The 25,156-nt window shown below is 38.2% G+C and overlaps 1 protein-coding gene across 2 annotated transcripts in view; it reads right to left on the bottom strand.

Moving 5' to 3' along the window:
• Positions 1–736: 736 nt before the first annotated feature.
• piezo1 (piezo type mechanosensitive ion channel component 1 (Er blood group)) overlaps positions 737–25,156 on the bottom strand; it is a 143,116-nt gene continuing 118,696 nt past the window's right edge. For both annotated transcript variants that reach the window (XM_073859526.1, XM_073859527.1), the window contains exons 36-51: positions 15,639–15,794; positions 14,386–14,644; positions 13,861–14,049; positions 13,298–13,595; positions 12,597–12,708; positions 12,230–12,377; positions 10,379–10,593; positions 9,694–9,852; positions 9,472–9,619; positions 9,058–9,246; positions 8,870–8,962; positions 6,860–7,032; positions 6,656–6,778; positions 6,317–6,396; positions 5,276–5,462; positions 737–2,099 (exon numbers count right to left, since the gene is read on the bottom strand). In XM_073859526.1, the coding sequence (XP_073715627.1) occupies positions 1,844–2,099; positions 5,276–5,462; positions 6,317–6,396; positions 6,656–6,778; positions 6,860–7,032; positions 8,870–8,962; positions 9,058–9,246; positions 9,472–9,619; positions 9,694–9,852; positions 10,379–10,593; positions 12,230–12,377; positions 12,597–12,708; positions 13,298–13,595; positions 13,861–14,049; positions 14,386–14,644; positions 15,639–15,794 (2,785 nt within the window). In that variant the 3' untranslated portion in view covers positions 737–1,843. The remainder of the gene's footprint in view (positions 2,100–5,275; positions 5,463–6,316; positions 6,397–6,655; positions 6,779–6,859; positions 7,033–8,869; positions 8,963–9,057; positions 9,247–9,471; positions 9,620–9,693; positions 9,853–10,378; positions 10,594–12,229; positions 12,378–12,596; positions 12,709–13,297; positions 13,596–13,860; positions 14,050–14,385; positions 14,645–15,638; positions 15,795–25,156) is intronic.

Raw genomic sequence — 25,156 nt, 5'->3', positions numbered from 1 at the left:
TTTATTTAAGCTACATTTAAACAAAAAAGATTAGTAAAGTAAAATAAAATATAAAACTTTTATTTAAATGTAGCTTAAATAAATTGATTGCAACCACTTATCTTTAAAAAAATGTATTAAATTCAATGAATCATTTTATTCAGTGCACATCTGAAGCATGCACACAGGCGCGTGGATGCGATATATGCACACATAGACAGAATTACAGTTTTAAAAATATCTGTTTTGACAAGAATTCACGCAGATATCATCTGTTATGTCTTAAATAAATGTTTGATTAACTGTTGGTGAAAAATATCTAATGGGAAATATTATATTAGATCCTTGCATAACAGCAGATCTTAAAGCCGTCTGTCTCAATGTCAATCAAACAATAAAATCTATTAATTTTACCAGTGATTCTTAAGGTATAGATGCTGTGATTTTATTTTGAACCTTTAACTGGATTTTTTTTCAAAATGATTTTTGCTGACTTTTTCCACTAATAATAAACATACATTTGCATAAAGCATCCACATTTGTACATGCCCATGTTGATTAGAGTGTTTAGAAGTGTTTAATTAAGATAAATGTAGAACAGGTAAAAATGTGCAATTAAGTTGCGATTTATCATGAGTTAACTCATGACAATCATAATCTAGATTAAATATTTTAATCGATTGACAGGCCTAGAAATGACTGAACCTAAACATAAGAGCTTGAAAAAAAAATGGGTCATTGAGTGAGGACACAATCATTAATAACAGTCATTTATTTGTGCAGATGGGCAGCATTCGTGATTTCTCAGTTTGGCAGATTGCCTTAAAAACATAACATTTTTACAGACTCACATCCGATGTTTTTGGAGAGAAAGCAGGAGAAACGTACTGTACTGTACCTGCTGCTCTTTGTATAACTATAAAGTGGAAATGATCATTTCAGCCTTTACAGATGAATGTAACTTGGCACAAAACAGAAATGTGCACTTAAGACATTTAAAACAAGACGTCATCCTGACGGCCAAAATAAGCGCAGCATTCCAGCAGCTAGCGAATGAAGAAGTCCCACTTATTTCCTTTCTAAAGTAAAAACAGCTGTTGATTCGACATGACCTGATAAGAGATTTTATTAGGAAATCACATGAATCGTCTTCAAGTGTTTGACTTTCTGCCTTTATCAGAAATCGTAAAAACAAAATACTAAACTGCTCTCATCCTAAAATTCGTTGGCTTGTAAACAGTTTGATTGTAGTAACGGAGCAAAAACACAAATGCCCGGGTCATATTTCACCCCAAAATCATGAGAAATTGTTGTATTATGCATTATAGTCATGAAAAATTATACCGTAGTATTTATGCATGTTGTATTTGCAGTAGTGTAATAATAACAATGACAAAAAGTCAAATGCACACATTGAGGTAATTTGGAGGCTGAAAGATCTTTTGGTTTTAGGGTGAAATATAACCTGGACATCTTGACAGTTTTCATGATTCACCCCAATAGTGTTTGGATTTTGACATCTCTGATCTGTGCGTGCAGACATTGCGATGGCCTGTATGTAGCGTCTTTAAGTCCTTACATCTAGACTCTGAATCCGTCACTTTCAAGAGGCTGAAATTAAAGTTTTGCTTTCAGATTTGAGAAAACTAAGCTCAGTTCAGCCAAAGTGATGCATGAAAGTGCAAAGAGGAAAACTCCATATTTACTGTCTGTCAGAGAAGCTCCAAAGCATTGGAGAAATGGCAACAGACTCTTGTAAGAGTTCATAAGACATTGAACAATTCATCGGCTCTTATGAGCGTAAAGCTCCGCAAGTTCCAACCGAGAAAGATTTCGTAAACTGCGAGCGTGAGATACTGGAGTTTCAGTCTTGAGTCTTCTCGCTAGTCCATTTAATCATGGTCTCTGGAGAGCGATACAGGAAGATGAGTTTGGAGTACAACTCCTCTTCCAGCTCCAATTCTCCGGTTTCCCGCACCAGGAAAATGTCCACGCAGAGTTTGAGGATCCGGTCCACGCAGGGCAGTTCCTCGAACATGATGGAGTGAGAGATCTCGCTGAAAAAGCCTCGGACGAACTTGCCGATGACCAACACCACGGAAACGTACAGCCCCATAATACTGAGACAGAAGAAACGCTTTGTTAGAGAAATAAATGATTCGGATCATTCTCAAAAGTGCTTTTTAAATCAATGAATTTTAAATGCATCACTCCACATGCCGTTTTGTTCCCGAAAGGAGGCTACACGGATTTACATTTGACATTTATGCATTTGGCAGATGCCTTAATATAAATAGATAAAACTGCATTTTATTTGTATGTGTTCTCTGGGGATCAAACCCTTTGCTCTGTTATCAGTAAAGCTACAGGAACACATATATCTGACCTAGAATTGTCTTTTATCTACATTAAAGGATTATTTCACTTTCATAAGAAAAAAATCCTGATATAGCTCACCCCCATGTCATCCAAGATGTCCATGTCTTTCTTTGTTCAGTCGAGAAGAAATTAAGCCCTTCAAGGAAAACATTGCAGGATTTCTCTCACTATATTGGACTTTAGTGGACATCAATGGTTTACAGTTTCAAAGGACTCTAAACGATCCCAACCAAGACATAACTGTGTTCACACCAGACTCGTATAAAGCAAATAAATTTTGCTATTCGCACACAGTTGGATGTTTGAACATTTTGAGTTCATTTGCGTGGGAAAAAACATGAATACGCTAAATTTGCCAGCTTTCGCTAGCTTGTAGTGTCAATATGTATAAACTGTATGAAGAGTTTTGTCCCAAAACGCAATAAAAAATAATGAGTTACCGCCAAAATCAGTATTCAGTATTAAAAAGTCAATTCTTAATTTTACACAAAATTTGATATCTGAGTTATTCATTCATCTTTTCTCCCTTTTTTACATAATGCAACAATTGCCTCCTTCTTTGCAGAATGCAATAAATCCATTTAACCAATCACAGCGCACCATTTTACGCATTGTAAACATTAATGGCGGCGCTTTGAATACACACGAATCCTGGTTTTCTTCATCTACTTTGTACTTCGTGATTAACAAAAAAACAAAAACAAAATAACAATTTTGATGGCATTGATAAACCTGTGGTGGATTTATTACATTTTGCGGAAAAAATGATCAGTTTTTATAATAAATCTTTGAAAATCAAATTATGGATTTGAATTTTTAACGTTATTGTGGATTTCATCTTGTCACTTTCTTGGTATAGAAAACACATTTTTACTCAAATTTGTCAAAATGGACTTATTGCGTTATGGAACATATTTAGCTCATATTGAGTAAAGAGACAATTTACCAGATTGTCCGACCTCCTCATTTGCTTTTCTCCAAGCAATATCCTTTTATTCCTGTTTCTATAAATGTACAAAGATGTGTCGTACAGCTCCACAGTGTTGTGCCTGAACGAGTTCATTTAACGATAGTTCATGAACTCGTTCATATTTTGGGCGAACGTGAACTGAACATACTATATTACTGCCTGATGAACTTATTGTGAACTCGTTCATTCTGGTGCTTGTGAACGGCACGCTCTCTCAGTTTAACGTCGTTCAATAGGGTGCCAGATTTCTATAGAGTCTTCCAGGCTAAAACACACTGTGAACAGGCCTTAATGTGTAGTGGAAAAAACACCCAATCTGGCAACACCGCCACCGTCATTAAAACAACACTCTGGACGCTGCTAAAATCCAAATCCCTGCCGCGCCACTCACATAGTTTAACATTAAATAACATCATATTTGTCTTAAATTGTTAACGATTAACATAGGCTGCCAACACATATTCTGGATCTTGAAATAGAGTCTGACTAAGCTCACGCTATTTAACGTGCACGTGCGGTGTGCAATACCTGCGAGTTGTACTATATGCGACGCCACGATGTGCAAACCCCTTGAAGCACCTGGCTAGACTTCCAAGGTATGTGCAAGCAAATACAAAAATGTAAAGACAGTCAATGCTAATGTAAACCCTGGTTGGATAAGGATTTAAATTTGGATATGAAGATAAAATCGGACGCATTTAGCTTCAGTGTTAAAACTGATAAAATTATTGCCGTCTGTGGTTCTATATGGGCTATAATGGCAATCATTTTTAAAAAATAATATGGGAAAAAAGAACTATAAATTAATTCATTTTTGGAACTGTGAACTAGTTCACATTTTTGAAATATGAACTATGAACTGAACTAGTTCATTTTAAAATTTGTGAACGGTGAACTCAAACTAGTTAATGTAGAAAGTGAACTTTCGCAACACTGCAGCTCCAGGTGTCCACATACAGCGACAATGTTTTGTCCTCCATTGTTCTTAATCACGTCACTACTAGATCAAGCTCCTGATTGGTTAACACAGGGCGAATATCCAACAAACTTTAGATTTTTCAATTCGCCTGAAACGCTCAATTCGTGCCGCGTCATTTGCGCCGCACGATGTCTATCACGTCTTCGCACTGACTTAACATGTAAATCACTCGTGCTTAATGTTTCTTTTGCGTCTGGTGTGAACGCACCATGAGGTTCTTATCTAGCGAAACAATCGTCATTCCCCCCCAAAAAAAATACCTTTAAACCACAACTTCTGCGAAGTATGTGAAAAATACCGCTCCAGTGTTTACAAGTGTGAAGAAAGAAGAGTGTTCAGACGTTGTTGTATGTGGAATGATACTAATTAATGTCTTTGTGTCAGTTTATTGTTGAAAATGGTCCACAAATGTGCGTTTCAAATATGTAACATGTGACTTTTTCACGTGATTACAATACGTAAAGTCACGCTGGTGCGTCACAAGGCTAGTGCAAGATGAGAAGTTGTGGTTTAAAGGCCAATTCACACTGATCCAACAAACGCCAACAAATGCATTTTTTGGGGTTTGTTAGGTCAGTATGAAACCCTGTTGGCAGTTGTTGGATAAAAGTAAATGAGACTTTGGAATGTTGGGGTTTGTTGGAGTTGGTTGTTGTTGGATCAGTGTGAATTGGCCTTTAAACCAAAATAGTTTTTTCTAGATAAGACCCTTATGCTTCAGTTGGGATCGTTTAGAGCCGTTTGAAACTGCATTGAAACTGTTGAGGTCCACTAAAGTCCACTATATGGATACAAATCCTGGAATGTTTCCCTTTAAAAAACACAAGTTCTTTTCGACTGAACAAAGAAAGACATCAACAACTTGGATGACATGGGGTTGAGGAAATGTTCAGATTTTTCTATGAACTAAATTATTCCTTTAATGATTCATGTGAAGAGTTTACACTAAAGCAATGCCGTCCGCTCACCCGTATCCAGCTAGGAAGCCCAGACTTGGAGGGCTCACTTTGTCATTGAAGATAATCATGGGTAAGACGTCACATGACTCTGTGCAGCCCGCAATACTGATGTCCCACCACTCCGCCGCACCACTTCCATTCCAAGACATATCTCTCATCAAAGACACGGTCACATCCTGATATCCGTCTTCACCGCCTGATCAGACACAGACCAAAATCATCTCATTAGCCTCTTTCACACAGTAATTCTGGTAAATTACCATGAATTTACCAGAATGAATTTACCAGTAAATACAAAAATGTGCTGTTCACACATGCAGTGACGTTCCGTCTTTTTACCAGTAAGACATCATTCACACATCAGTATCAAAATACCGGTAAACTCGGAGAGAAAGCGGAAGTTACCTGTGGCGCGCGGTTGGCGAGCTCCGTGTCGTATTTGTAAACAATGGCGGGTTGTGACTTAACATCGTCGGTCCGTATTTTGTTGTTTTCACATCTGTGGCAAACGGTCGCGAAGTTGCTCGTGACCAAACAACATTGCGTTAGGCGGCGTCAAACGGAACCTGCGTCTGCACATTAGGCTTCACAGATGGTGTGCTAAGGACGTCAGCAATTTGGCAAGAAGATGGTAAGCTGTTTTAAGCAACTTTGAAGAAATGTGGATGTTAACTTCAGGTGTGCTCGACTTTTAAGCAGCATGTGTGTGGAAACGTCCGTAAAACAGTGTGGGGGTAAACGCGTCACCTGTATAAAAACGTTCTGATTGGCCCGATCTGTCAGCGCGGTCTGACGTCGTCCGTTCTAAATGCCGGTAATTCTAGATTTTTCGTTCACACATAGCGCTTACCGGTAAATTACTGGTAATCTTACAACCTGTCTTACTGGTAAATTGGGAGCACTCATTTACTGGAAAGGTTCTGTTCACACATGACATGTTAACTGCAATTTACCAGTAAATTACCAGTAAAGACTGTATGTGTGAAAGGGACTATTGTGTTATAAACATGTGCTATTATATAAAGCATCAAAGAGGAGCTGGTGTTTTACCATCATACAGCTGATTGACAGGTTTAGCTTCAGCTCCGCTCGGCGCTCTGATGTAGTTTGGAAACATGTGAGGTACCCGCCTAAGACAGATAAAAGAAATAAGAGAAATCTTCAAACTGTTAATAAAACTGGAGTTGCTCTCCAGTGGCTTTATAAAGCACTGCAACATAAAACATCAAGCCATCAAAATGAACAAAATCAAACCGTATGTTGTTTTTATCATAGCAGGCAGAGTCCTGCACGCAAATACTTGATATAACGGGTGCTTATTCATCCTCTCTATCCATTAGAGAAGTCTTTGGCCCAAAAAAAGGTTGAAGGCCTCTGTTATAGACTTACACAGGCTCTGTCCGGTTACGCAACAACAGTTCGGCCAGATCCGCTCTGACCGGGTTCCCTCGTTCCAAACTGATGGCGTGCTTGTCGAAAGTGTGTTCCACCGTCCCTCCCTTCCCGAGATCCCTTCAAACACACACACATACAAGAATAATAAGTGTCTTTACTCCATGAGAAGCAGGTTTCATTATAAATCGCAATACTGACCTCTGAAAGTTCCAGTCCAATCGCAGTGTCATGTCACCTGGGCTGTTTGTCAGTTCTTTAATCAGTTCTTGTCTGCTCGGAGGACTGATTCTCCACACTGAACCTGAACTGCCTTCGATGTTGGCCGTCACGATGTCTTCATAGCTGTACAGGGTAATAAACTGCATGGCCACCTGTGAACACAGATCAGTTTGAAGGCATCGCGTGTTTGGCAACAGGTGAGTACTGCTATCTTACAGAGGTGACCCCCTGAATCACAAAACAAGTCATACGTTGAACAGGTATGTTTGTAGAAATAACCAAAATACAATGTTATGGTTATTTAGATGCCAAAATCATTAGAATATTAAGTAAAGATCATGTTGCATGAAGATATTTTGTACATTTCCTATCGTAAATATATAAAAACTTTATTTATCATTAGTAATATGGGTTGCTAAGGACTTCACTTGGACAATTTTAAAGGCAATTTTTTCAATATTTAAATTTTTTGCACCATCAGATTTTTAAATAGTTGTATCTCAACCAAATATTGTCACATCCAAAACACTGTTTATTCTCTAAGGCTGTTAAAAGATTAATCACGATTAATCGCCAAAAATAAAAGTTTGTGTTTGCATAATACATTTGTGTGTGTGTTGTGTGTAATTATTATGTATATATTAATACACACATACATGTATAAATTTAAGAAAAAAATTATGTAATTTTTATATATATATATATATATATATATATATATATATATATATATATGTATATAAATATATATATAGCTGTTCTCTTGGGAAAAGGAGGTTGCAAAAAGAATTGAATAAAAGGGTATGATTAATTGTGAGCTGTGTGTATTAGAGAAAAATATTTCTCTCATAATGAGATTTTCCCCCCATTTTAAAATTATTATTCTCCGATGAAAGGTTGGATTTTTGTAGATTTTTTAAAATAAAACGTCAAAATTTATTTTCACAGCCTTCTTTGGTCATATTTACAAAGGGTATGAATAATTTTGATCACGACTGTATATATACACACATGTAAATGTTTTTTAAATATATACATGCATGTGTGTGTATTTATATATAGAAAATAATTACACACAGGGCACATCAACACATATATTATGCAAAAACAAACTTTTATTTTGAATGTGATTAATCGCGATTAATCTATGGAGAGCCCTGTTATTCTCATAAATGCACACATGGAAATTAAAATAAAATACAAATTTAATGTTTATTTTTTATGTTTATTCTTTTTCAAGTATGTTGTCTCCCAAAAACTTTTATATAGGCTGATATTTTTCTGATGTCTGGGACTCATCAGGGGTTTAGGAAAATATAAACCGATGGTTGGATCAATATAGTGGTAATAAATTATATAAATCTTTTTTAATTTTTGACTGAAAATGTCCCATCCATAACACTGGAATTGCTCATTTACATAAATTACATCTGAATGTGTATATCAAATTCAACCAATGGTGAGGATTAACGACAAAGACAGGGTAACGCGGGAGCCAGGAAGTATATCGCTATCTGAAATATTACCAAAGACGGCGTTACAGGGACGCAGGAAGTATGACAAGGAGACGCAGCGTCTCGTTCCCTTCTCAGGGAACAACAGTTTTATACGTAACCCGAGACGTTTTCATGTGTCAAACACAACTATGCAAAAAAAACCATTTTGGTATGAATTAACATTCGCATAAAAAAGATATAAACATTTAAAGTGAACAATTTAACACGTGTGCTTATAAAGTCTAGAATTTTTATGATATTATAATATGGATTTTTTTTCAAGAAAACTTCTTGCATAAAGTCGATTAGGCAAGGCAAGGCAAGTTTATTTGTATAGCACATTTCATACACAGAGGTCATTCAAAAAAAGCACTTTCAATGACCTGTATCTTTGTATGTATATTTTCAAAAACTTCCCAGTGCCTTGAATTTTTCCCCCAGATTCACAAACTTTCAAGGATTTCAAGGACCTGAACCCTGCATATTTACTTACAGCGTTTTTTGCAAACTGGCTGTTGAGGCGATTGTAGTCTTTCTCAGTGAAGGGCTGGATGGACTGCTGCTGAACGCTCATCGTGAATAACGGCTGAGAAAAGAGATGAAATCATGCAAAAATCACATTAAATAAAAATATTACAATGGTGCTGCTATGTACGACGCTATCGAGTGATGTTTTTTTACCTCATAACCTCCAAGCCTCACTGTAACTGTGACATCGACAGGATGGTTAACCACACCCACTACAGATTTGACCAATGAGATGAAGAGCAGTGGAAACCAGATGATGCAAATGAGGAAGAGAATGATCAAGCCGCCCATCCCATATTTGACAATCTTCTTTTTCTTTTGTCCTTTCGGTTGAGGATATTTCTGCAAAAACATTTAGGAAAAATGTATGTTATCAAGATGACTTAACAAAATAATACCCCACCTCTTGACTAAACCACACATGGCTTTTAATGTACATTTGATGAAGATTTATTTATATTATTAACCATAAAAATGAGTAATAGTGATGTTTGCTTTTCATCTAGGATTACTGTTTATTAATATCTAAATGATAAAAAATGTAACATGTTAAAGAAGCGCTGCTACCTTTTCTGTCTCCCGGCTGCACTTGATGATAAAGATATTGGCGTAGATGTCCTCCACACACATCCAGTTAGAGAGAGACAGCGTCGTATCGGTCCAAACCCAGTCCATCACCGCCCGGAGCTCGACTAAGAAGGGAACGAGTCGGAAGCTGTGAAAACACCAGAAGATTTTAGCAAAAAGCGGAAAACCAGGAAGAATATAAAAGAAGGAATATTTGCTCACCCCTGAAAAAGGAAGAGATTGAGGTGATTGTATTTCTTGGTGAGAAAGTTTCCAAGGATTCGTGTCGGGTATCCACAGCGGATCTGATACGCAGACAGTGTAAAGTAGATGCACTTAACAAAATACCACAGCTGGGCCACCGAATTATGACTGAACATCCTGTAATAATAAAGACAATATCTCGCTTTATATCAGTAGTTGCTGTCTGGGAATTAGTTTAATTTTACACCCAGACACAAAGGTAAAATCACATGGTCGTCCACAAAAGATTATGTTACACTTATTCGGGAAAGCTTCAAATTCTTTCATATCCAACATCAAGCTGCACTTCCTGGTCAAATTATATAAAGTAGGGTTTCAACCGTTTATTTGATTAATAAATCATAAATCCTGCTGTATCTATATGATGTCACTGCTACATTAATCCCTGTAATTCCTGCTTTTAGCTTTATAAAAAACACCAGCAATTTCATCATATACTAAGTTGTATGCATCAAACCAACAAATACCATCTCTGATGATGATGATACCAGTTTTAGGTGGCTCAGGGTTTTTGGCCTGACCAAAAACAGGTCTACCTGCTGTTAGTCCAAGTAATCAATCAAATGGCAAACCTGGAACAACATACAGTAAATGACCCAGCTAGAAACCACATAAACCGTCTGAATTTTCTCCTCTTCCTCACCTTTCAGTGACGGCAGGGAGAATAAAGAACATCCACAGGTGAATCCCAAACACCAGAATAATCTGGAAGATGAGTTTGCCCAAGATGCTCTTCCTCAGGTAAAGCGCTCGGTCGATGATCATCGTGCTGAATTGAATGAGCAACATGACCAGAAAGGCCTCAGGGACCTGATCTTCAGACAGAGATGAAGCGATATCTGCTGCGGCCGAGTATTTCTGTGATACACAAAACATTCACACAGTTAAACTCTGTTAAACTAAAGGATTACTCCACTTTCATAAAAAAATCCCATTAACCTTTCGTTGTTCAGTTGAAAAGTTTTTTTTTAAGGAAAACATTCCAGGACTTTTCTCCTGGAATCTTTAGTGGACTTCAGCAGTTTACAGTTTCAACTCAGTTTTTAAAGATCTCTAAACATTCCCAACCGAGGCAATGGTTTTATCTAGCAAAACCATACTTATTTTCGCTAAAAAGCACTTTTAAAGGGATAGTTCACCCAAAAATGAAAATAATGTCATTAACGACTCACTCTAATGTCGTTATAAACTCGTAAGACCTCCGTTCATCTTTGGAATACAGTTTGAGATGTTTTATATTTAGTCTGAGAGCTAGTTGACCCTCCTATGTACGATATACTGTCCATGTCCAGAAAGGTAATAAAAACATAATCAAAGAAGTCCATGTGACATCAGTGGGTCAAGTTAGAATGTGTTGAATCATTTTGGTCCAAAAATAACAAAAATTACGACTTTATTCAGCATTGTCTTCTCTTTTGCGTCTGTTGTAAAGCGCATGCGCGAGACCAAATTCACGTGACTGCAGTGATGCGGTTGACGTGTTATCCTCAAACATGTTTGCAAAGTTGTTGTTTTTTCAAACTTACAGTGTGCGTCTCCCTCAGACTGTAAACAAAGCCCGGGCGCACAAAAAAAACAAACAGCTGGGGCGCACCAGATAACACGTCAGCCTCGTCGCATGTCACGTGACTTCAGTCTCGCGCATGCGCTTCAGAACAGACGCGAAAGAGAAGACAATGCTGAATAAAGTCTTAATTTTTGTTATTTTTAGACCAAAATGTATTTTCAATGCTTCAACACATTCTAACTGACCCACTAATGTCACATGGACTACTTTGATGATGTTTTTATTACCTTTCTGGACATGGACAGTATACCGTAAGTAGATTTTCAATGAAGGGTCAACAAGCTCTTGAACTAAAACATCTTAAACTGTGTTTCGAAGATGAAAGGAGGTCTTACGAGTTTGGAACAACATGAGAGTGAGTCATTAATGACATTATTTTCATTTTTGGGTGAACTATCCCTTTAAACCACAATTTCTCGTCTTGCACTATCCTTGTGATGCGCCAGCGTGACCTTACATATTACATAATCACATCACATCGAAAGGTCATGCATTACATATGTGAAATGCACACTTGCAGACCATTTTAAAGAATAAACTGACACAAAGACATTAATTTGTATCAATTAACATACAACGTCTGACACGTAGGATTACGCAGAAGTATGAATGAGCGAGGCTACGCCGTAGAATTTACGCAGAGCAGAACTATGATGTGACCTTTAGTTTCGCATACGTCACGCGTGACGATACAATTTTTAATATAAAAATTATCGTCCTACAACATCACTGCAAATGTTTTTGTGCTAAAATGAATTTTTCTTAAAACTGATTCACAATTAAATTAAACAGAAGCACATTTCTCTGGACCCCAGTAAGATCTTGTAAGGCTCCCTCTACATTTTCATAGAAATTCAGAAATCCCGTCCACGTTCCTTGGATATTTTTAGTATTTTTGATAGAGAAATAAAAATTCTCTGTACTCACTCCAAAAGCCCAGAAACCAAAGATGACGATGATAAAATCCACCACATCGGTGAGGAACATGAGAGCGTAGACATCAGTGGCCGCTTGGTATTCTGCATGCAGGATGTCTCTGAAGAATCTGCAGGTCGGTCTGTAGACGTTGTTCACTCTGCAAAGATAAAGATGAAGGCCAAACCAGAATACATCAATCATTCACATCATAAATATAAACTTAACTACAAGACCACTAAATTATCTAGGTAACCCAGCTGTTCAATGGGTTTGACATGGTTTTTGGTCTAAGCTGGTTTATAAGTGTCATCAGCTGGACTATAACCTAAAGAATAAAACTCCAATGAGGGTTGAATTTATGCACAGCTTTACTTACATGGATAAGAAAAGACTCTTGAGTTTTCCTCTAACAGCATTCAGAAGTTTTATGCTGTTGTCTCTGTGTTTGCTCTTGGATTTCTTCTTCTTGGGCTCTTTCTTTGTAGTGTCTGTCAGAATTTATTAAGTCATAATAATTTAAAACCAATAAAGCCCCACTTGAAAAACACAAACCAATTATACCTTAAAGTCAGATATTAAATGTGTTCTGAGTTTCTGACACCACAGAAACATGTCATATTAACCACCCAGCCATGTGTGAATGATAAAAACTGCAAATAAAATTAAAATAAGTTATCAAAACGTATTCGAACGCTAAAACCACGCCCACTCGCGGGAACGATCCCGTCAACTTTCAAATACCGCTGTGACATGAATAAATGCTCGTGATTGTGTTAGGGGCGGGGCCGTGCTTGGTGGCTCCAGTGCATCATCGAGCCACCGTTCTAGCCCCGCCCAAGTAATTATGTTTAACGGTGTATCTCCACAATTCAGTACTACATAGATCACAGTCTTTGTAACGTGTTTCAGCAAAACATTTCTAACATTTATAATGTGTTTAGACAACTCTCTAAAATGACCTTACACCGGCTTTAATGAATGTTAAAAAATGCAGTACATATTTTTGACTAGGACACTTATAGGACATAAAATATCCAGACAATCTCTTAAGATTTTATCTACAAATATTTCACTCACCCTTTTTTGTCTGTTTGGGCTTGCGGAATCGAAGGAAGCGTCGTTTCTTCTGTCCGTCCTCCTTCTCCGTATCCGGGGATTCTGTGCTGACGAAGATCGGCTCAGGGTCACTCTGTATTTCTCCATCGGTGGGCGTATCTGCAGATGGTGTGATTGACAGCACCTCGGTCTCTGGTTCTGCTTGAGTTCGACTGTCCTCTTCATCTGAGAGTTTTTCTTTTTCATCCGGACTCTTGTCCTCAGATGAATGTTTGCTCTTCTCCTCCAGTGGTCCCTCGTGGTCCCAAAGGCCGTAGCGCTGAGAAAAGCCAATCGATTAAGAAGTATCACAATGTTTTGAAACTTTTACTCCTTATGGAATATAAAGAGTGAAAACTACATATAATTTTTTTAAAAATTCCACAATGGTCTTTAGATGGGAAAATATGTTTTGTTACATGTCTGTTACTGGTCAGGCTGGTAATTGTTGGCAGTCAGTCATGGTAACCCGCATAAGTTCTAACGGTGATTTAGGGTAGTCAGCAGCTGCTCTAGTTAAGGATGATTTTATGTGCGTTAGTTACCTGGAGAAGCGATCGGTGAAAGAATAGGGCCAGCAGCTGAAGCAGGTCATATCGGATGTAGTTATCCGTTTTCTCCAAGCCCAGGATACGAGGTGGGAAGAAGGGCTTGTCGTGATTTAACTTCAGCTCATATTCGTTGTTCCACGGAAAGAAACCAAATTGAAACAGGTATTTGACCACAACCATTACCTGTAGGAAACAGTACACAGTGCAGATGTTTAATGGTAACGTTAATGACATCAAACAGTTTTCATCAAAGATTTCACAACACCGGTTGGTTTGTTGCTGCCCTAACCAGTCCAACTACATCAATCTCAACCCCTACAGGTGGTAGTCCAACTGGTCCTAAATCAGATTTTACCAGCTAGAAAACATGCAAACCAGCTACCAACATAAACAGGTTTACATTTTCCCCATCAAGGAAAACCATGACAGCAGTTAGCCAATCACATCCAAGCTTAATAAACAAATATGCAAATAATGCTTGTCAATCAGCAGTCATAGGGTGTATAGAGGGTGTCTCACCTCTGTATAGATGATGGCCACCATCCAGAACCTCTTTGTGGGCCGTGGTACGGACAGCATCGCCCAGAGAAACACCAGGATTGGAAGCACCAATGAGATGACAGAAGCTGTGACCAGGTTATTCAGCACGATGATTAAATAACAGACCAGCTCAGAATGAGCCGCCAGGACGTTATAAAGAGCAAACATCAGCTTGAGGAGACGATTCTGAGATGAGTAAAACTCACGACTCTGATTGAGCTCCTCAACACCGAATGGCCTGAAACAAACAAATATAACAAAACACTTTTTTTAAAGTGTCTTTCACTGAGCCTCTCAAGAATATGCACCGGTTATATTTTACTCTAAAATCAAGAGAATATAATTCATTTAAATGAGGGATATTAAAGGACTGTGTTAGAACGATTTGAATTATTTTTAATAACAATTAAGCACATTTTCTTTAAATATTCTCATAATTGTAACACAAAACTAAATTTCCATTCTAATTATCGCAATATGATAAAGAAAGAACAAATGTGAAGCAACTATACTTTATTTTTATTTATTATAAAGATAAATTATTATATAAAAAGTAAAATATTGAAGTGCTTTTATTTACTATAAAACAAAATAAAATAAATAAAGTAAAATAAAAAGTATTTTTACTATAAAAACATAAAATAAGTAAAATTAAATACAAATTGTATTTACTATAAAATAAAATAAAATAAATAAAGTAAAATAAAAAAGTTTGTTTATTTTACAATAAAAACATAAAATAAATAAAGTGAAATAAAAACTATTATAATTTACTATAAAAACAAAGTTAAATAAAAAGTTTTTTATTTACTATAAAAATAAACAAAAAACTAAAATAACAAATATATATTTACTACAAAAACATAAAATAAAATAAAGTAAAAATAAAAACAATTTTCATTTACTATAAAAATGTAAAATAAAAAATATTAAATAAAAACAAAATATATATAATATAAAAACAAAATAAAGTAAAATAAAAGTACTTGAGTATTTTTACTGCCTTTGAGCTATCTGAACAATTATATGTATGAAGAATGGCTAATACTGATATCTCAACAGTAATAGTGGCTTATATACTGTGATGTTGATTGTAATACCATTTTAGGACAGCAAATACTGACTTTGAAATGTGTGTATTTTTTGTGAAATTATATTAGTGGCATGATATCATACAGGCATGATAACAGGTACTTTCAGAATTTTGATGTGTTAAGCAGTGGGTCAGGTACCTCTCTGACAGCAGCTCACTGGCGGTTCTGGAGCGGCGAGGTCGTTCCATGTAAACGTGTTCTGAATCAAGCTCTAGTGTGAGTTCAGAGGCCAGAGTTGTGCTGCTAAACTCACGGGCGTTAGCCAAACCTCCAAGCGGCTCAAACTCTACCACACTGCAAAAAACAATGTGATATCTCATTACTGATAAACAAACAGAAGTGTTGCTGTAGCTCAATTGTTAGAGCTTTGCATTAGCATCGCAAATGTTTTAGGTATGATTCCCAGAAAACACACAAAAATGCATAGACTGAATGCACTGTACATCACTTTCAATAAAATTGTCTGCCAATTGCATAATGTAAATGTAAGGTGGTGGCTACTGTGTTGCCTAGCAGTTTTTGAAGGTGTTGTGGGTGGTTGCTATGGCGTTACTTGGCAGATTTTGAAGGTGTTTTGGGTGGTTGCTCTGATGTTGCTTGGTAGATTTTGAAGTGTTGCAGGTAGTTGCTATGGCGTTGCTTGGCAGATTTTAAAAGTGTTCTGGGTGGTTGCTATGGCGTTGCTTGGCAGATTGGGAAGGTGTTCTTCGTGGTTGCCTAGCAGTTTTTGAAGGTCTTGTGGGTGGTTGCTATGGTGTTGCTTGGCAGATTTTGAAGGTGTTTTGGGTGGTTGCTATGGCATTGCTTGGCAGATTGGGAAGGTGTTCTGGGTGGTTGCTATGGTGTTGCTTGGCAACTTTTGAAGGTGTTGTGGGTGGTTGCTATGGCGTTGCGTGGCAGATTTTTAAGGTGTTGTGGTGGTTGCTCTGCTGTTGCTTGGCAGATTTTGAAGGTGTTGTGGTGGTTGCTCTGATGTTGCTCGGTAGATTTTGAAGTGTTGGAGGTAGTTGCTATGTCGTTGCTTGGCAGATTTCAGGGGTGCAAACTCCTCAGGGGTGAAAAAGGTGACAAAGATACAATTGCTAATTTTATATATATATATATATATATATATATATGTATATATATATATATATATATATATATATATATATATATATATATATATATATATATATATATATATATATATATATATATATATATAATTTGTATTTTCATTTTAATTTTAATAGTTTTATTAATTATTTATTCATTGTAAATCTTATTAATTTGAGCATTTACTAATACATTTTTTAAAATCAAATTTGAAACTGTTAACCACAAACTAACATCAATTACTGTAATGACATAAACAAGAATTAATAAATGCTTACAATATATTGTTCATCGTTTGATCATAATGCATTTACTAATGTGAACAAATACAAAGCGTTTAGTGTTACAGAAACTTATTTAAAAAAGAAACTTAGTATTTCCTATTATTCAGTAGGCCTATACATAAACAAACAATTCAGGGTTTGTTCTGTTCACAGTAGGGCTGTCGCGGTAACCGCATGACCGCGGTACTGAAAAGCCCAACCGCATGGAAAAAAGCAACCGCAACAACCGCGCCTTTCACGTTAAATTCATGAAACTATATGCCGCCTTGTTTTTCACGACATACAGTACATGTATAAAAAAGGCCAAATAGATTGTCAAGAGTTAAGAGAGTAGGCCAATTTGTTTTTCGTAAATTTCAATTAAAAATGTAATACTTCATATTTCGTTAAATCATACAGTGAATGTGTGAAAAAGTAAAACTGAGATGACAGAATATCTGTGGTGTCGTCTGCCTCTAGATGCAGTTTTAAAGATTAAAATTACTGATAAATATAACTGATAAACACAAATGACGCCAAAATATAACTGGTTGCTTACCAGCATTAAAACCTCATAAGCGTCCGCTCCGTGGATGCAGCCAATATAACGCTGCGGTTGCTTTTGTGAACTGAATGCACACTTGACTTTCACCTAGACATTTAGATATGCAAGTTTTTCATCAACAGTATCTGCGTGAAAGATTTTAAACATTGATGATTATCTGCCGACTCGACTGTTTCATCCCAGCATCCTCTATACACGGAGAGTCTGCTTTATTAACGGCTTTTCCTTCGGTCCGCGTGAGCTAAACGTTTCCGCTTTTTACTTTTTTACTCGAATATATTTCTACATATTTTCGACAAAGGAAGACACAAGATATAATGTAAGTTATTATAGATAGCATTTAAGCTTGTTCTGAAATGATGACAAATCTGTGTGACTAAAAATGACCTTAATTTTTATTAATTTAGCCAAAATAATGATACATTACATTCGTTTTCATACTTTATATATACACGTTAATTTATCTACTAATGTATTATTAAAAATATCCTAAATTATTATGCACTGCCTTCTGTATTGCATTCGTTTTGTACATTTACAGGTGCACAAATACTGGCTAATTTTAACTTCTTTATGACACTGCTGTTCTGTATTGACCGATGCTCTGTTAATTTGCGCTTAACAAACCTAAATGATGTTCTTCAATTTATTTTTGTTTTCTCAAAAATATATTTAGCTGTAGTATAGCTTGTGTTAATCTTTTTTTCATAAGGGGAAATACATGTAGCCTACCCTTCTACATTAGTTGACCTCATTGTTCTGGATTTAAAAAAATAATTTTCTTTTAGTAAATGAAGGTGGTAACCGCGACAGTTCACAGTCATAGCTATATTATGAATATGAACCCTGAACGAGCAACTCGAATTCAATTCCTATACAATTCGATACACAAATATTACAGGTATTAAAGGTAGAAAAGGGATTTAGTTAAGAGCAGTGATAGATTTCTTTCAATGCCGTTTTATTAATACAAGTGACAGGAGCAAAATTAGGTAACTTCCCCTTTAAGACCAAAGTCCGGATCTAATACTCTTACACATGCGTTTTCTCTTTCAGCTGTTTACTTTCTTTTACCTAAATAGTCGTGTTTAAAAGGACACTTGCAAAGACGGGAATTTTGACGCATGTGTGTAACTTATTTGAGGCTAATACAGCGGCAAAATACTCACAAGCTCAATGAGAGGCGGATGCGCGACTTGTACGCTCCTTTCAAACTGAAACGGCTAACGCGCGCATATAGCACTGTTGTTTTTGTTTCAACGGCTTAAAATCACTTGTTTTAAAACTGCGGTGCTTAAATACCTGTACAAATGTTAAGTTTTGGTGACCACGCGAACAGCAATGTGATGTGGGCGCGTAACCTTGATTAGAAAATACTACGAGTTAAGTGTGTGCGCTCATTCTGCACAGACTGTTTAAACTTCGGGAGCAAATAAGGTGACTATAAATTGTAAAACATAACCCGCCAAACTGGCTAGTGATTTGACATCATTACCACAATATCTGGAAATTATTTTCATATTTTCATTCATTGCGACCATGTCGTAGACCCCCCTCACCCCTCATTTTCAAAAACTCATCGGATCTAGACGAATCACAAGGATGACCTATTTTGGATTAAAAACGGCGAATTTCGCCGAAAGGTGACAAGTTTGCACCCCTGAGATTTTGAAAGTGTTGTGAGTGGTTGCTATGGCGTTGCTTGGCAGATTTCGAAGGTGTTCTGTGTGGTTGCTATGGTCTTGCTTAGCAGATTTTGAAGGTGTTCTGAGTGGTTGCTATGGTGTTGCTTGGCAGATTGGGAAGGTGTTCTTGGTGGTTGCTATGGTGTTGCCTAGCAGTTTTTGAAGGTGTTGTGGGTGGTTGCTATGGCGTTACTTGGCAGATTTTGAAGGTGTTTTGGGTGGTTGCTATGGCGTTGCTTGGCAAATTGGGAAGCTGTTCTGGGTGGTTGCTATGGTGTTGCCTAGCAGTTTTTAAAGGTGTTGTGGGTGGTTGCTATGGTGTTACTTAGCAGATTTTGAAGGTGTTTGGGTGGTTGCTATGGCGGTCCTTGGCAGATTTTGAAAGTGTTCTGGGTGGTTGCTCTGATGTTGCTTGGTAGATTTTGAAGTGTTGGAGGTAGTTGCTATGGCGTTGCTTGGCAGATTTTGAAAGTGTTGTGAGTGGTTGCTATGGCGTTGCTTGGCAGATTTCGAAGGTGTTCTGTGTGGTTGCTATGGCCTTGCTTAGCAGATTTTGAAGGTGTTCTGGGTGGTTGCTATGTTGTTGCTTGGCAGATTTTGAAGTGTTGCAGGTAGTTGCTATGGCGTTGCTTGGCAGATTTTAAAAGTGTTCTGGGTGGTTGCTATGGCGTTGCTTGGCAGATTGGGAAGGTGTTCTTCGTGGTTGCCTAGCAGTTTTTGAAGGTCTTGTGGGTGGTTGCTATGGTGTTGCTTGGCAGATTTTGAAGGTGTTTTGGGTGGTTGCTATGGCATTGCTTGGCAGATTGGGAAGGTGTTCTGGGTGGTTGCTATGGTGTTGCTTGGCAACTTTTGAAGGTGTTGTGGGTGGTTGCTATGGCGTTGCGTGGCAGATTTTTAAGGTGTTGTGGTGGTTGCTCTGCTGTTGCTTGGCAGATTTTGAAGGTGTTGTGGTGGTTGCTCTGATGTTGCTCGGTAGATTTTGAAGTGTTGGAGGTAGTTGCCAATGTTGGGGGTAACGAGTTACAAAGTAACGGATTACAGTAACTACATTACTTTTTTGGGTAACGAAGTAAAGTAACGCATTACACTAATAATATTGGTAACTACACTACTTTACTAGACTATAGGAACGCGCTTTCCTGCGTTACCCAAGCAGTGTTTGCCTGGGTGTAAAGTTCTGTCTATTTAAGTGGTGCGTGCATGCGTGTCCCTGTACGTGTGCCGTTGCCATAGATATTGATTTGACGGAGCTGCTGGTGCAAAGGGGAGCGGGATATGAAGACGGAGGGTTTAAGCCACTGGGGCGATATTCACATTACTTTCAGCGTATTGCTCGAAAGGACAAAAATATTCGTGTGAAATGCACACTATGCCCACACGACAAGTGTCTTTCAACTGCTGACAACGCGATGAACAACCTGTCTGAGCATTTGTAAGCCCAGCATGGCAATACAACACTTGTGGCGAAAGATCCTGCTTAACTTACCGGTCAGGGATCGAGAGGTCCGACCCGAAGACGGAATAAGGTAATGAACCTCAATCGAGTCAGAGCCAGAGCATAATTCTTTTAAAGAAATTATTTGAACGTAACCCGAACAGCAATGTCGCGTGCGCTCAATTTATAGAAAAAAGCCAAGAGTCAGGACCGCTGTTTTCTTCTTACTTCCAAATCTAATCCTATAAACGTTTCGGTGTTTGATGTATCGCTGTTACCGCCCTGCCAGACTGTCTTAAATAGAGAAATAAGTTAATTCCTTGATTTGCGTTGTTGATTCATTTATAAATAATTCCCCCAAGGGTTTAGTTTATGCGCAAAAAGCATTAAAATGAATAGAACGTGATGATTACGTCTTTCTTCGGTGAAAAAATAATAAAATAAGCCTATATGAAATGTGTTTCCCTTAAATAATTAGCAAATTAACAAAACGAATTCAAAAGTAGCCTATAGCCTATATGAGTTTATTTTTTGTGTGACGTGCTCCCAAACCGATGCAGCACAAAACACTTTTTACCTATTTAAAAAAGCACAATGTTTTGTTATTATTGCGAGTGTAACTTTACATAAATAAATTTACACATTACAGTTTTGAATGTTGTTTTACTTTTATTTGTATGACCATAATTTAAGGTAATTTAAGGTAATGCAAAATGCAAGCTCCTCACGCGTTTGCCATCACCCGCGTGGGTTTACACAGGGCAGCGTGAAAGAGACATTAAACTTTAAACATTTAACATTCTACTTGAGTTTTTTGGACATCCCTTCGGAATCACTGCAATCATATCATCAATTTATAAGGTAATAATAAATATAAGCGCAGCGCTTATGAGTGTTCAAACACTGCTGACCGCTCAGCTGTCAATCAGCCGACCCTCACAAAGTTTCACATTAAACGATAATATATTTGAACAGTCATGGTCCTGTGCTTATTTCTGTCAATGTTCTGCATGAAGATCTTTTAAGTTTTCTACTTACATCACGATTTGCGGTGCGGCAGGTCGCAGTCTTTATGTAAAACGGGTATGATATATATTGATGCTGATGTCGGATAACGGGTCAACTGTTATTTTAATCGCGCGGATGCGGGTTATCAAACAGGACTGTGCATGACTCGTATAAGGAAAATGGAATGACAACATGAAAATTATAAAATAGCCTACATGTTTATATTCTGTATGAAACCACAATAGGCGCTAAACTTGCGGTGTTAAAGGGACAGTTCACCCAAAAAGAAAAAATTCTGTCATCATTAACTCTCCCTCATTTTGTTACAAACCTGTATAAATTTCTTTGTTCTGATAAACACGAAGCAACATATTTTGAGAAATGTTAATAACCAAACCAAGCATGAGCCCCATTCACTTCTATAGTAGGAAAAAATAATACTATGGAAGTGAATGAGGCTCATGAATGGTTTGGTTACAAACATTACTCAAAATATTTTCATTCATGTTCACCAGAACAAAGACATTTATACAGGTTTGTAACAAAATGAGAGTTACAAACCTGATTTACAAATAAATTATACAGAATTTTAATTTTTGGGCGAACTATAAATCCGATGGGGTCAAAAATGAGGGTGCACCTAACTTTTGTGCTGGTGCACCTAAGAAAAAATGTTAGGCGCACCAGTGCAACCAGTGCAAAAAGTTAGTCTAGAGCCCTGGCCGGTCATTTAAAGTAGTCACTCATCATCAGCCGACCCCGCCTAAACCATGTCCATGTATCTATGTGGTAAATTAAGAAAAAGGAAAGTAAAGTAATAAGTAGTGAAGTTACTTTTCAAATGCAGTAACTAGTAAAGTAATCTCATTACAATTTTAAGAAGTAACTAGTAACTAGTAACTAATTACATTTTTTGAGTAACTACCCCAACACTGGTAGTTGCTATGTCGTTGCTTGGCAGATTTTGAAAGTGTTGTGAGTGGTTGCTATGGCGTTGCTTGGCAGATTTCGAAGGTGTTCTGTGTGGTTGCTATGGTCTTGCTTAGCAGATTTTGAAGGTGTTCTGAGTGGTTGCTATGGTGTTGCTTGGCAGATTGGGAAGGTGTTCTTGGTGGTTGCTATGGTGTTGCCTAGCAGTTTTTGAAGGTGTTGTGGGTGGTTGCTATGGCGTTACTTGGCAGATTTTGAAGGTGTTTTGGGTGGTTGCTATGGCGTTGCTTGGCAAATTGGGAAGCTGTTCTGGGTGGTTGCTATGGTGTTGCCTAGCAGTTTTTGAAGGTGTTGTGGGTGGTTGCTATGGTGTTACTTAGCAGATTTTGAAGGTGTTTGGGTGGTTGCTATGGCGGTGCTTGGCAGATTTTGAAAGTGTTCTGGGTGGTTGCTCTGATGTTGCTTGGTAGATTTTGAAGTGTTGGAGGTAGTTGCTATGGCGTTGCTTGGCAGATTTTGAAAGTGTTGTGAGTGGTTGCTATGGCGTTGCTTGGCAGATTTCGAAGGTGTTCTGTGTGGTTGCTATGGCCTTGCTTAGCAGATTTTGAAGGTGTTCTGGGTGGTTGCTATGTTGTTGCTTGGCAGATTTTGAAGGTGTTTTGGGTGGTTGCTATGGCGTTGCTTGGCAAATTGGGAAGGTGTTCTGGGTGTTTGCTATGGTGTTGCCTAGCAGTTTTTGAAGGTGTTGTGGGTGGTTGCTATGGTGTTACTTGGCAGATTTTGAAGGTGTTTTGGGTGGTTGCTCTGATGTTGCTTGGTAGATTTTGAAGTGTTGCAGGTAGTTGCTATGGCGTTGCTTGGCAGATTTTAAAAGTGTTCTGGGTGGTTGCTATGGCGTTGCTTGGCAGATTGGGAAGGTGTTCTTCGTGGTTGCCTAGCAGTTTTTGAAGGTCTTGTGGGTGGTTGCTATGGTGTTGCTTGGCAGATTTTGAAGGTGTTTTGGGTGGTTGCTATGGCATTGCTTGGCAGATTGGGAAGGTGTTCTGGGTGGTTGCTATGGTGTTGCTTGGCAACTTTTGAAGGTGTTGTGGGTGGTTGCTATGGCGTTGCGTGGCAGATTTTTAAGGTGTTGTGGTGGTTGCTCTGCTGTTGCTTGGCAGATTTTGAAGGTGTTGTGGTGGTTGCTCTGATGTTGCTCGGTAGATTTTGAAGTGTTGGAGGTAGTTGCTATGTCGTTGCTTGGCAGATTTTGAAAGTGTTGTGCGTGGTTGCTATGGCGTTGCTTGGCAGATTTCGAAGGTGTTCTGTGTGGTTGCTATGGTCTTGCTTAGCAGATTTTGAAGGTGTTCTGAGTGGTTGCTATGGTGTTGCTTGGCAGATTGGGAAGGTGTTCTTGGTGGTTGCTATGGTGTTGCCTAGCAGTTTTTGAAGGTGTTGTGGGTGGTTGCTATGGCGTTACTTGGCAGATTTTGAAGGTGTTTTGGGTGGTTGCTATGGCGTTGCTTGGCAAATTGGGAAGCTGTTCTGGGTGGTTGCTATGGTGTTGCCTAGCAGTTTTTAAAGGTGTTGTGGGTGGTTGCTATGGTGTTACTTAGCAGATTTTGAAGGTGTTTGGGTGGTTGCTATGGCGGTGCTTGGCAGATTTTGAAAGTGTTCTGGGTGGTTGCTCTGATGTTGCTTGGTAGATTTTGAAGTGTTGGAGGTAGTTGCTATGGCGTTGCTTGGCAGATTTTGAAAGTGTTGTGAGTGGTTGCTATGGCGTTGCTTGGCAGATTTCGAAGGTGTTCTGTGTGGTTGCTATGGCCTTGCTTAGCAGATTTTGAAGGTGTTCTGGGTGGTTGCTATGTTGTTGCTTGGCAGATTTTGAAGTGTTGCAGGTAGTTGCTATGGCGTTGCTTGGCAGATTTTAAAAGTGTTCTGGGTGGTTGCTATGGCGTTGCTTGGCAGATTGGGAAGGTGTTCTTCGTGGTTGCCTAGCAGTTTTTGAAGGTCTTGTGGGTGGTTGCTATGGTGTTGCTTGGCAGATTTTGAAGGTGTTTTGGGTGGTTGCTATGGCATTGCTTGGCAGATTGGGAAGGTGTTCTGGGTGGTTGCTATGGTGTTGCTTGGCAACTTTTGAAGGTGTTGTGGGTGGTTGCTATGGTGTTGCGTGGCAGATTTTTAAGGTGTTGTGGTGGTTGCTCTGCTGTTGCTTGGCAGATTTTGAAGGTGTTGTGGTGGTTGCTCTGATGTTGCTCGGTAGATTTTGAAGTGTTGGAGGTAGTTGCTATGTCGTTGCTTGGCAGATTTTGAAAGTGTTGTGAGTGGTTGCTATGGCGTTGCTTGGCAGATTTCGAAGGTGTTCTGTGTGGTTGCTATGGTCTTGCTTAGCAGATTTTGAAGGTGTTCTGAGTGGTTGCTATGGTGTTGCTTGGCAGATTGGGAAGGTGTTCTTGGTGGTTGCTATGGTGTTGCCTAGCAGTTTTTGAAGGTGTTGTGGGTGGTTGCTATGGTGTTACTTGGCAGATTTTGAAGGTGTTTTGGGTGGTTGCTATGGCGTTGCTTGGCAAATTGGGAAGCTGTTCTGGGTGGTTGCTATGGTGTTGCCTAGCAGTTTTTGAAGGTGTTGTGGGTGGTTGCTATGGTGTTACTTAGCAGATTTTGAAGGTGTTTGGGTGGTTGCTATGGCGGTG

This window comes from Misgurnus anguillicaudatus, chromosome 21, assembly GCF_027580225.2.
Source record: "Misgurnus anguillicaudatus chromosome 21, ASM2758022v2, whole genome shotgun sequence".
NCBI lineage: Eukaryota > Metazoa > Chordata > Actinopteri > Cypriniformes > Cobitidae > Misgurnus > Misgurnus anguillicaudatus.
Note: the sequence above shows the minus strand (reverse complement) of the source record. Positions and strands in the feature narration are given on the sequence as shown.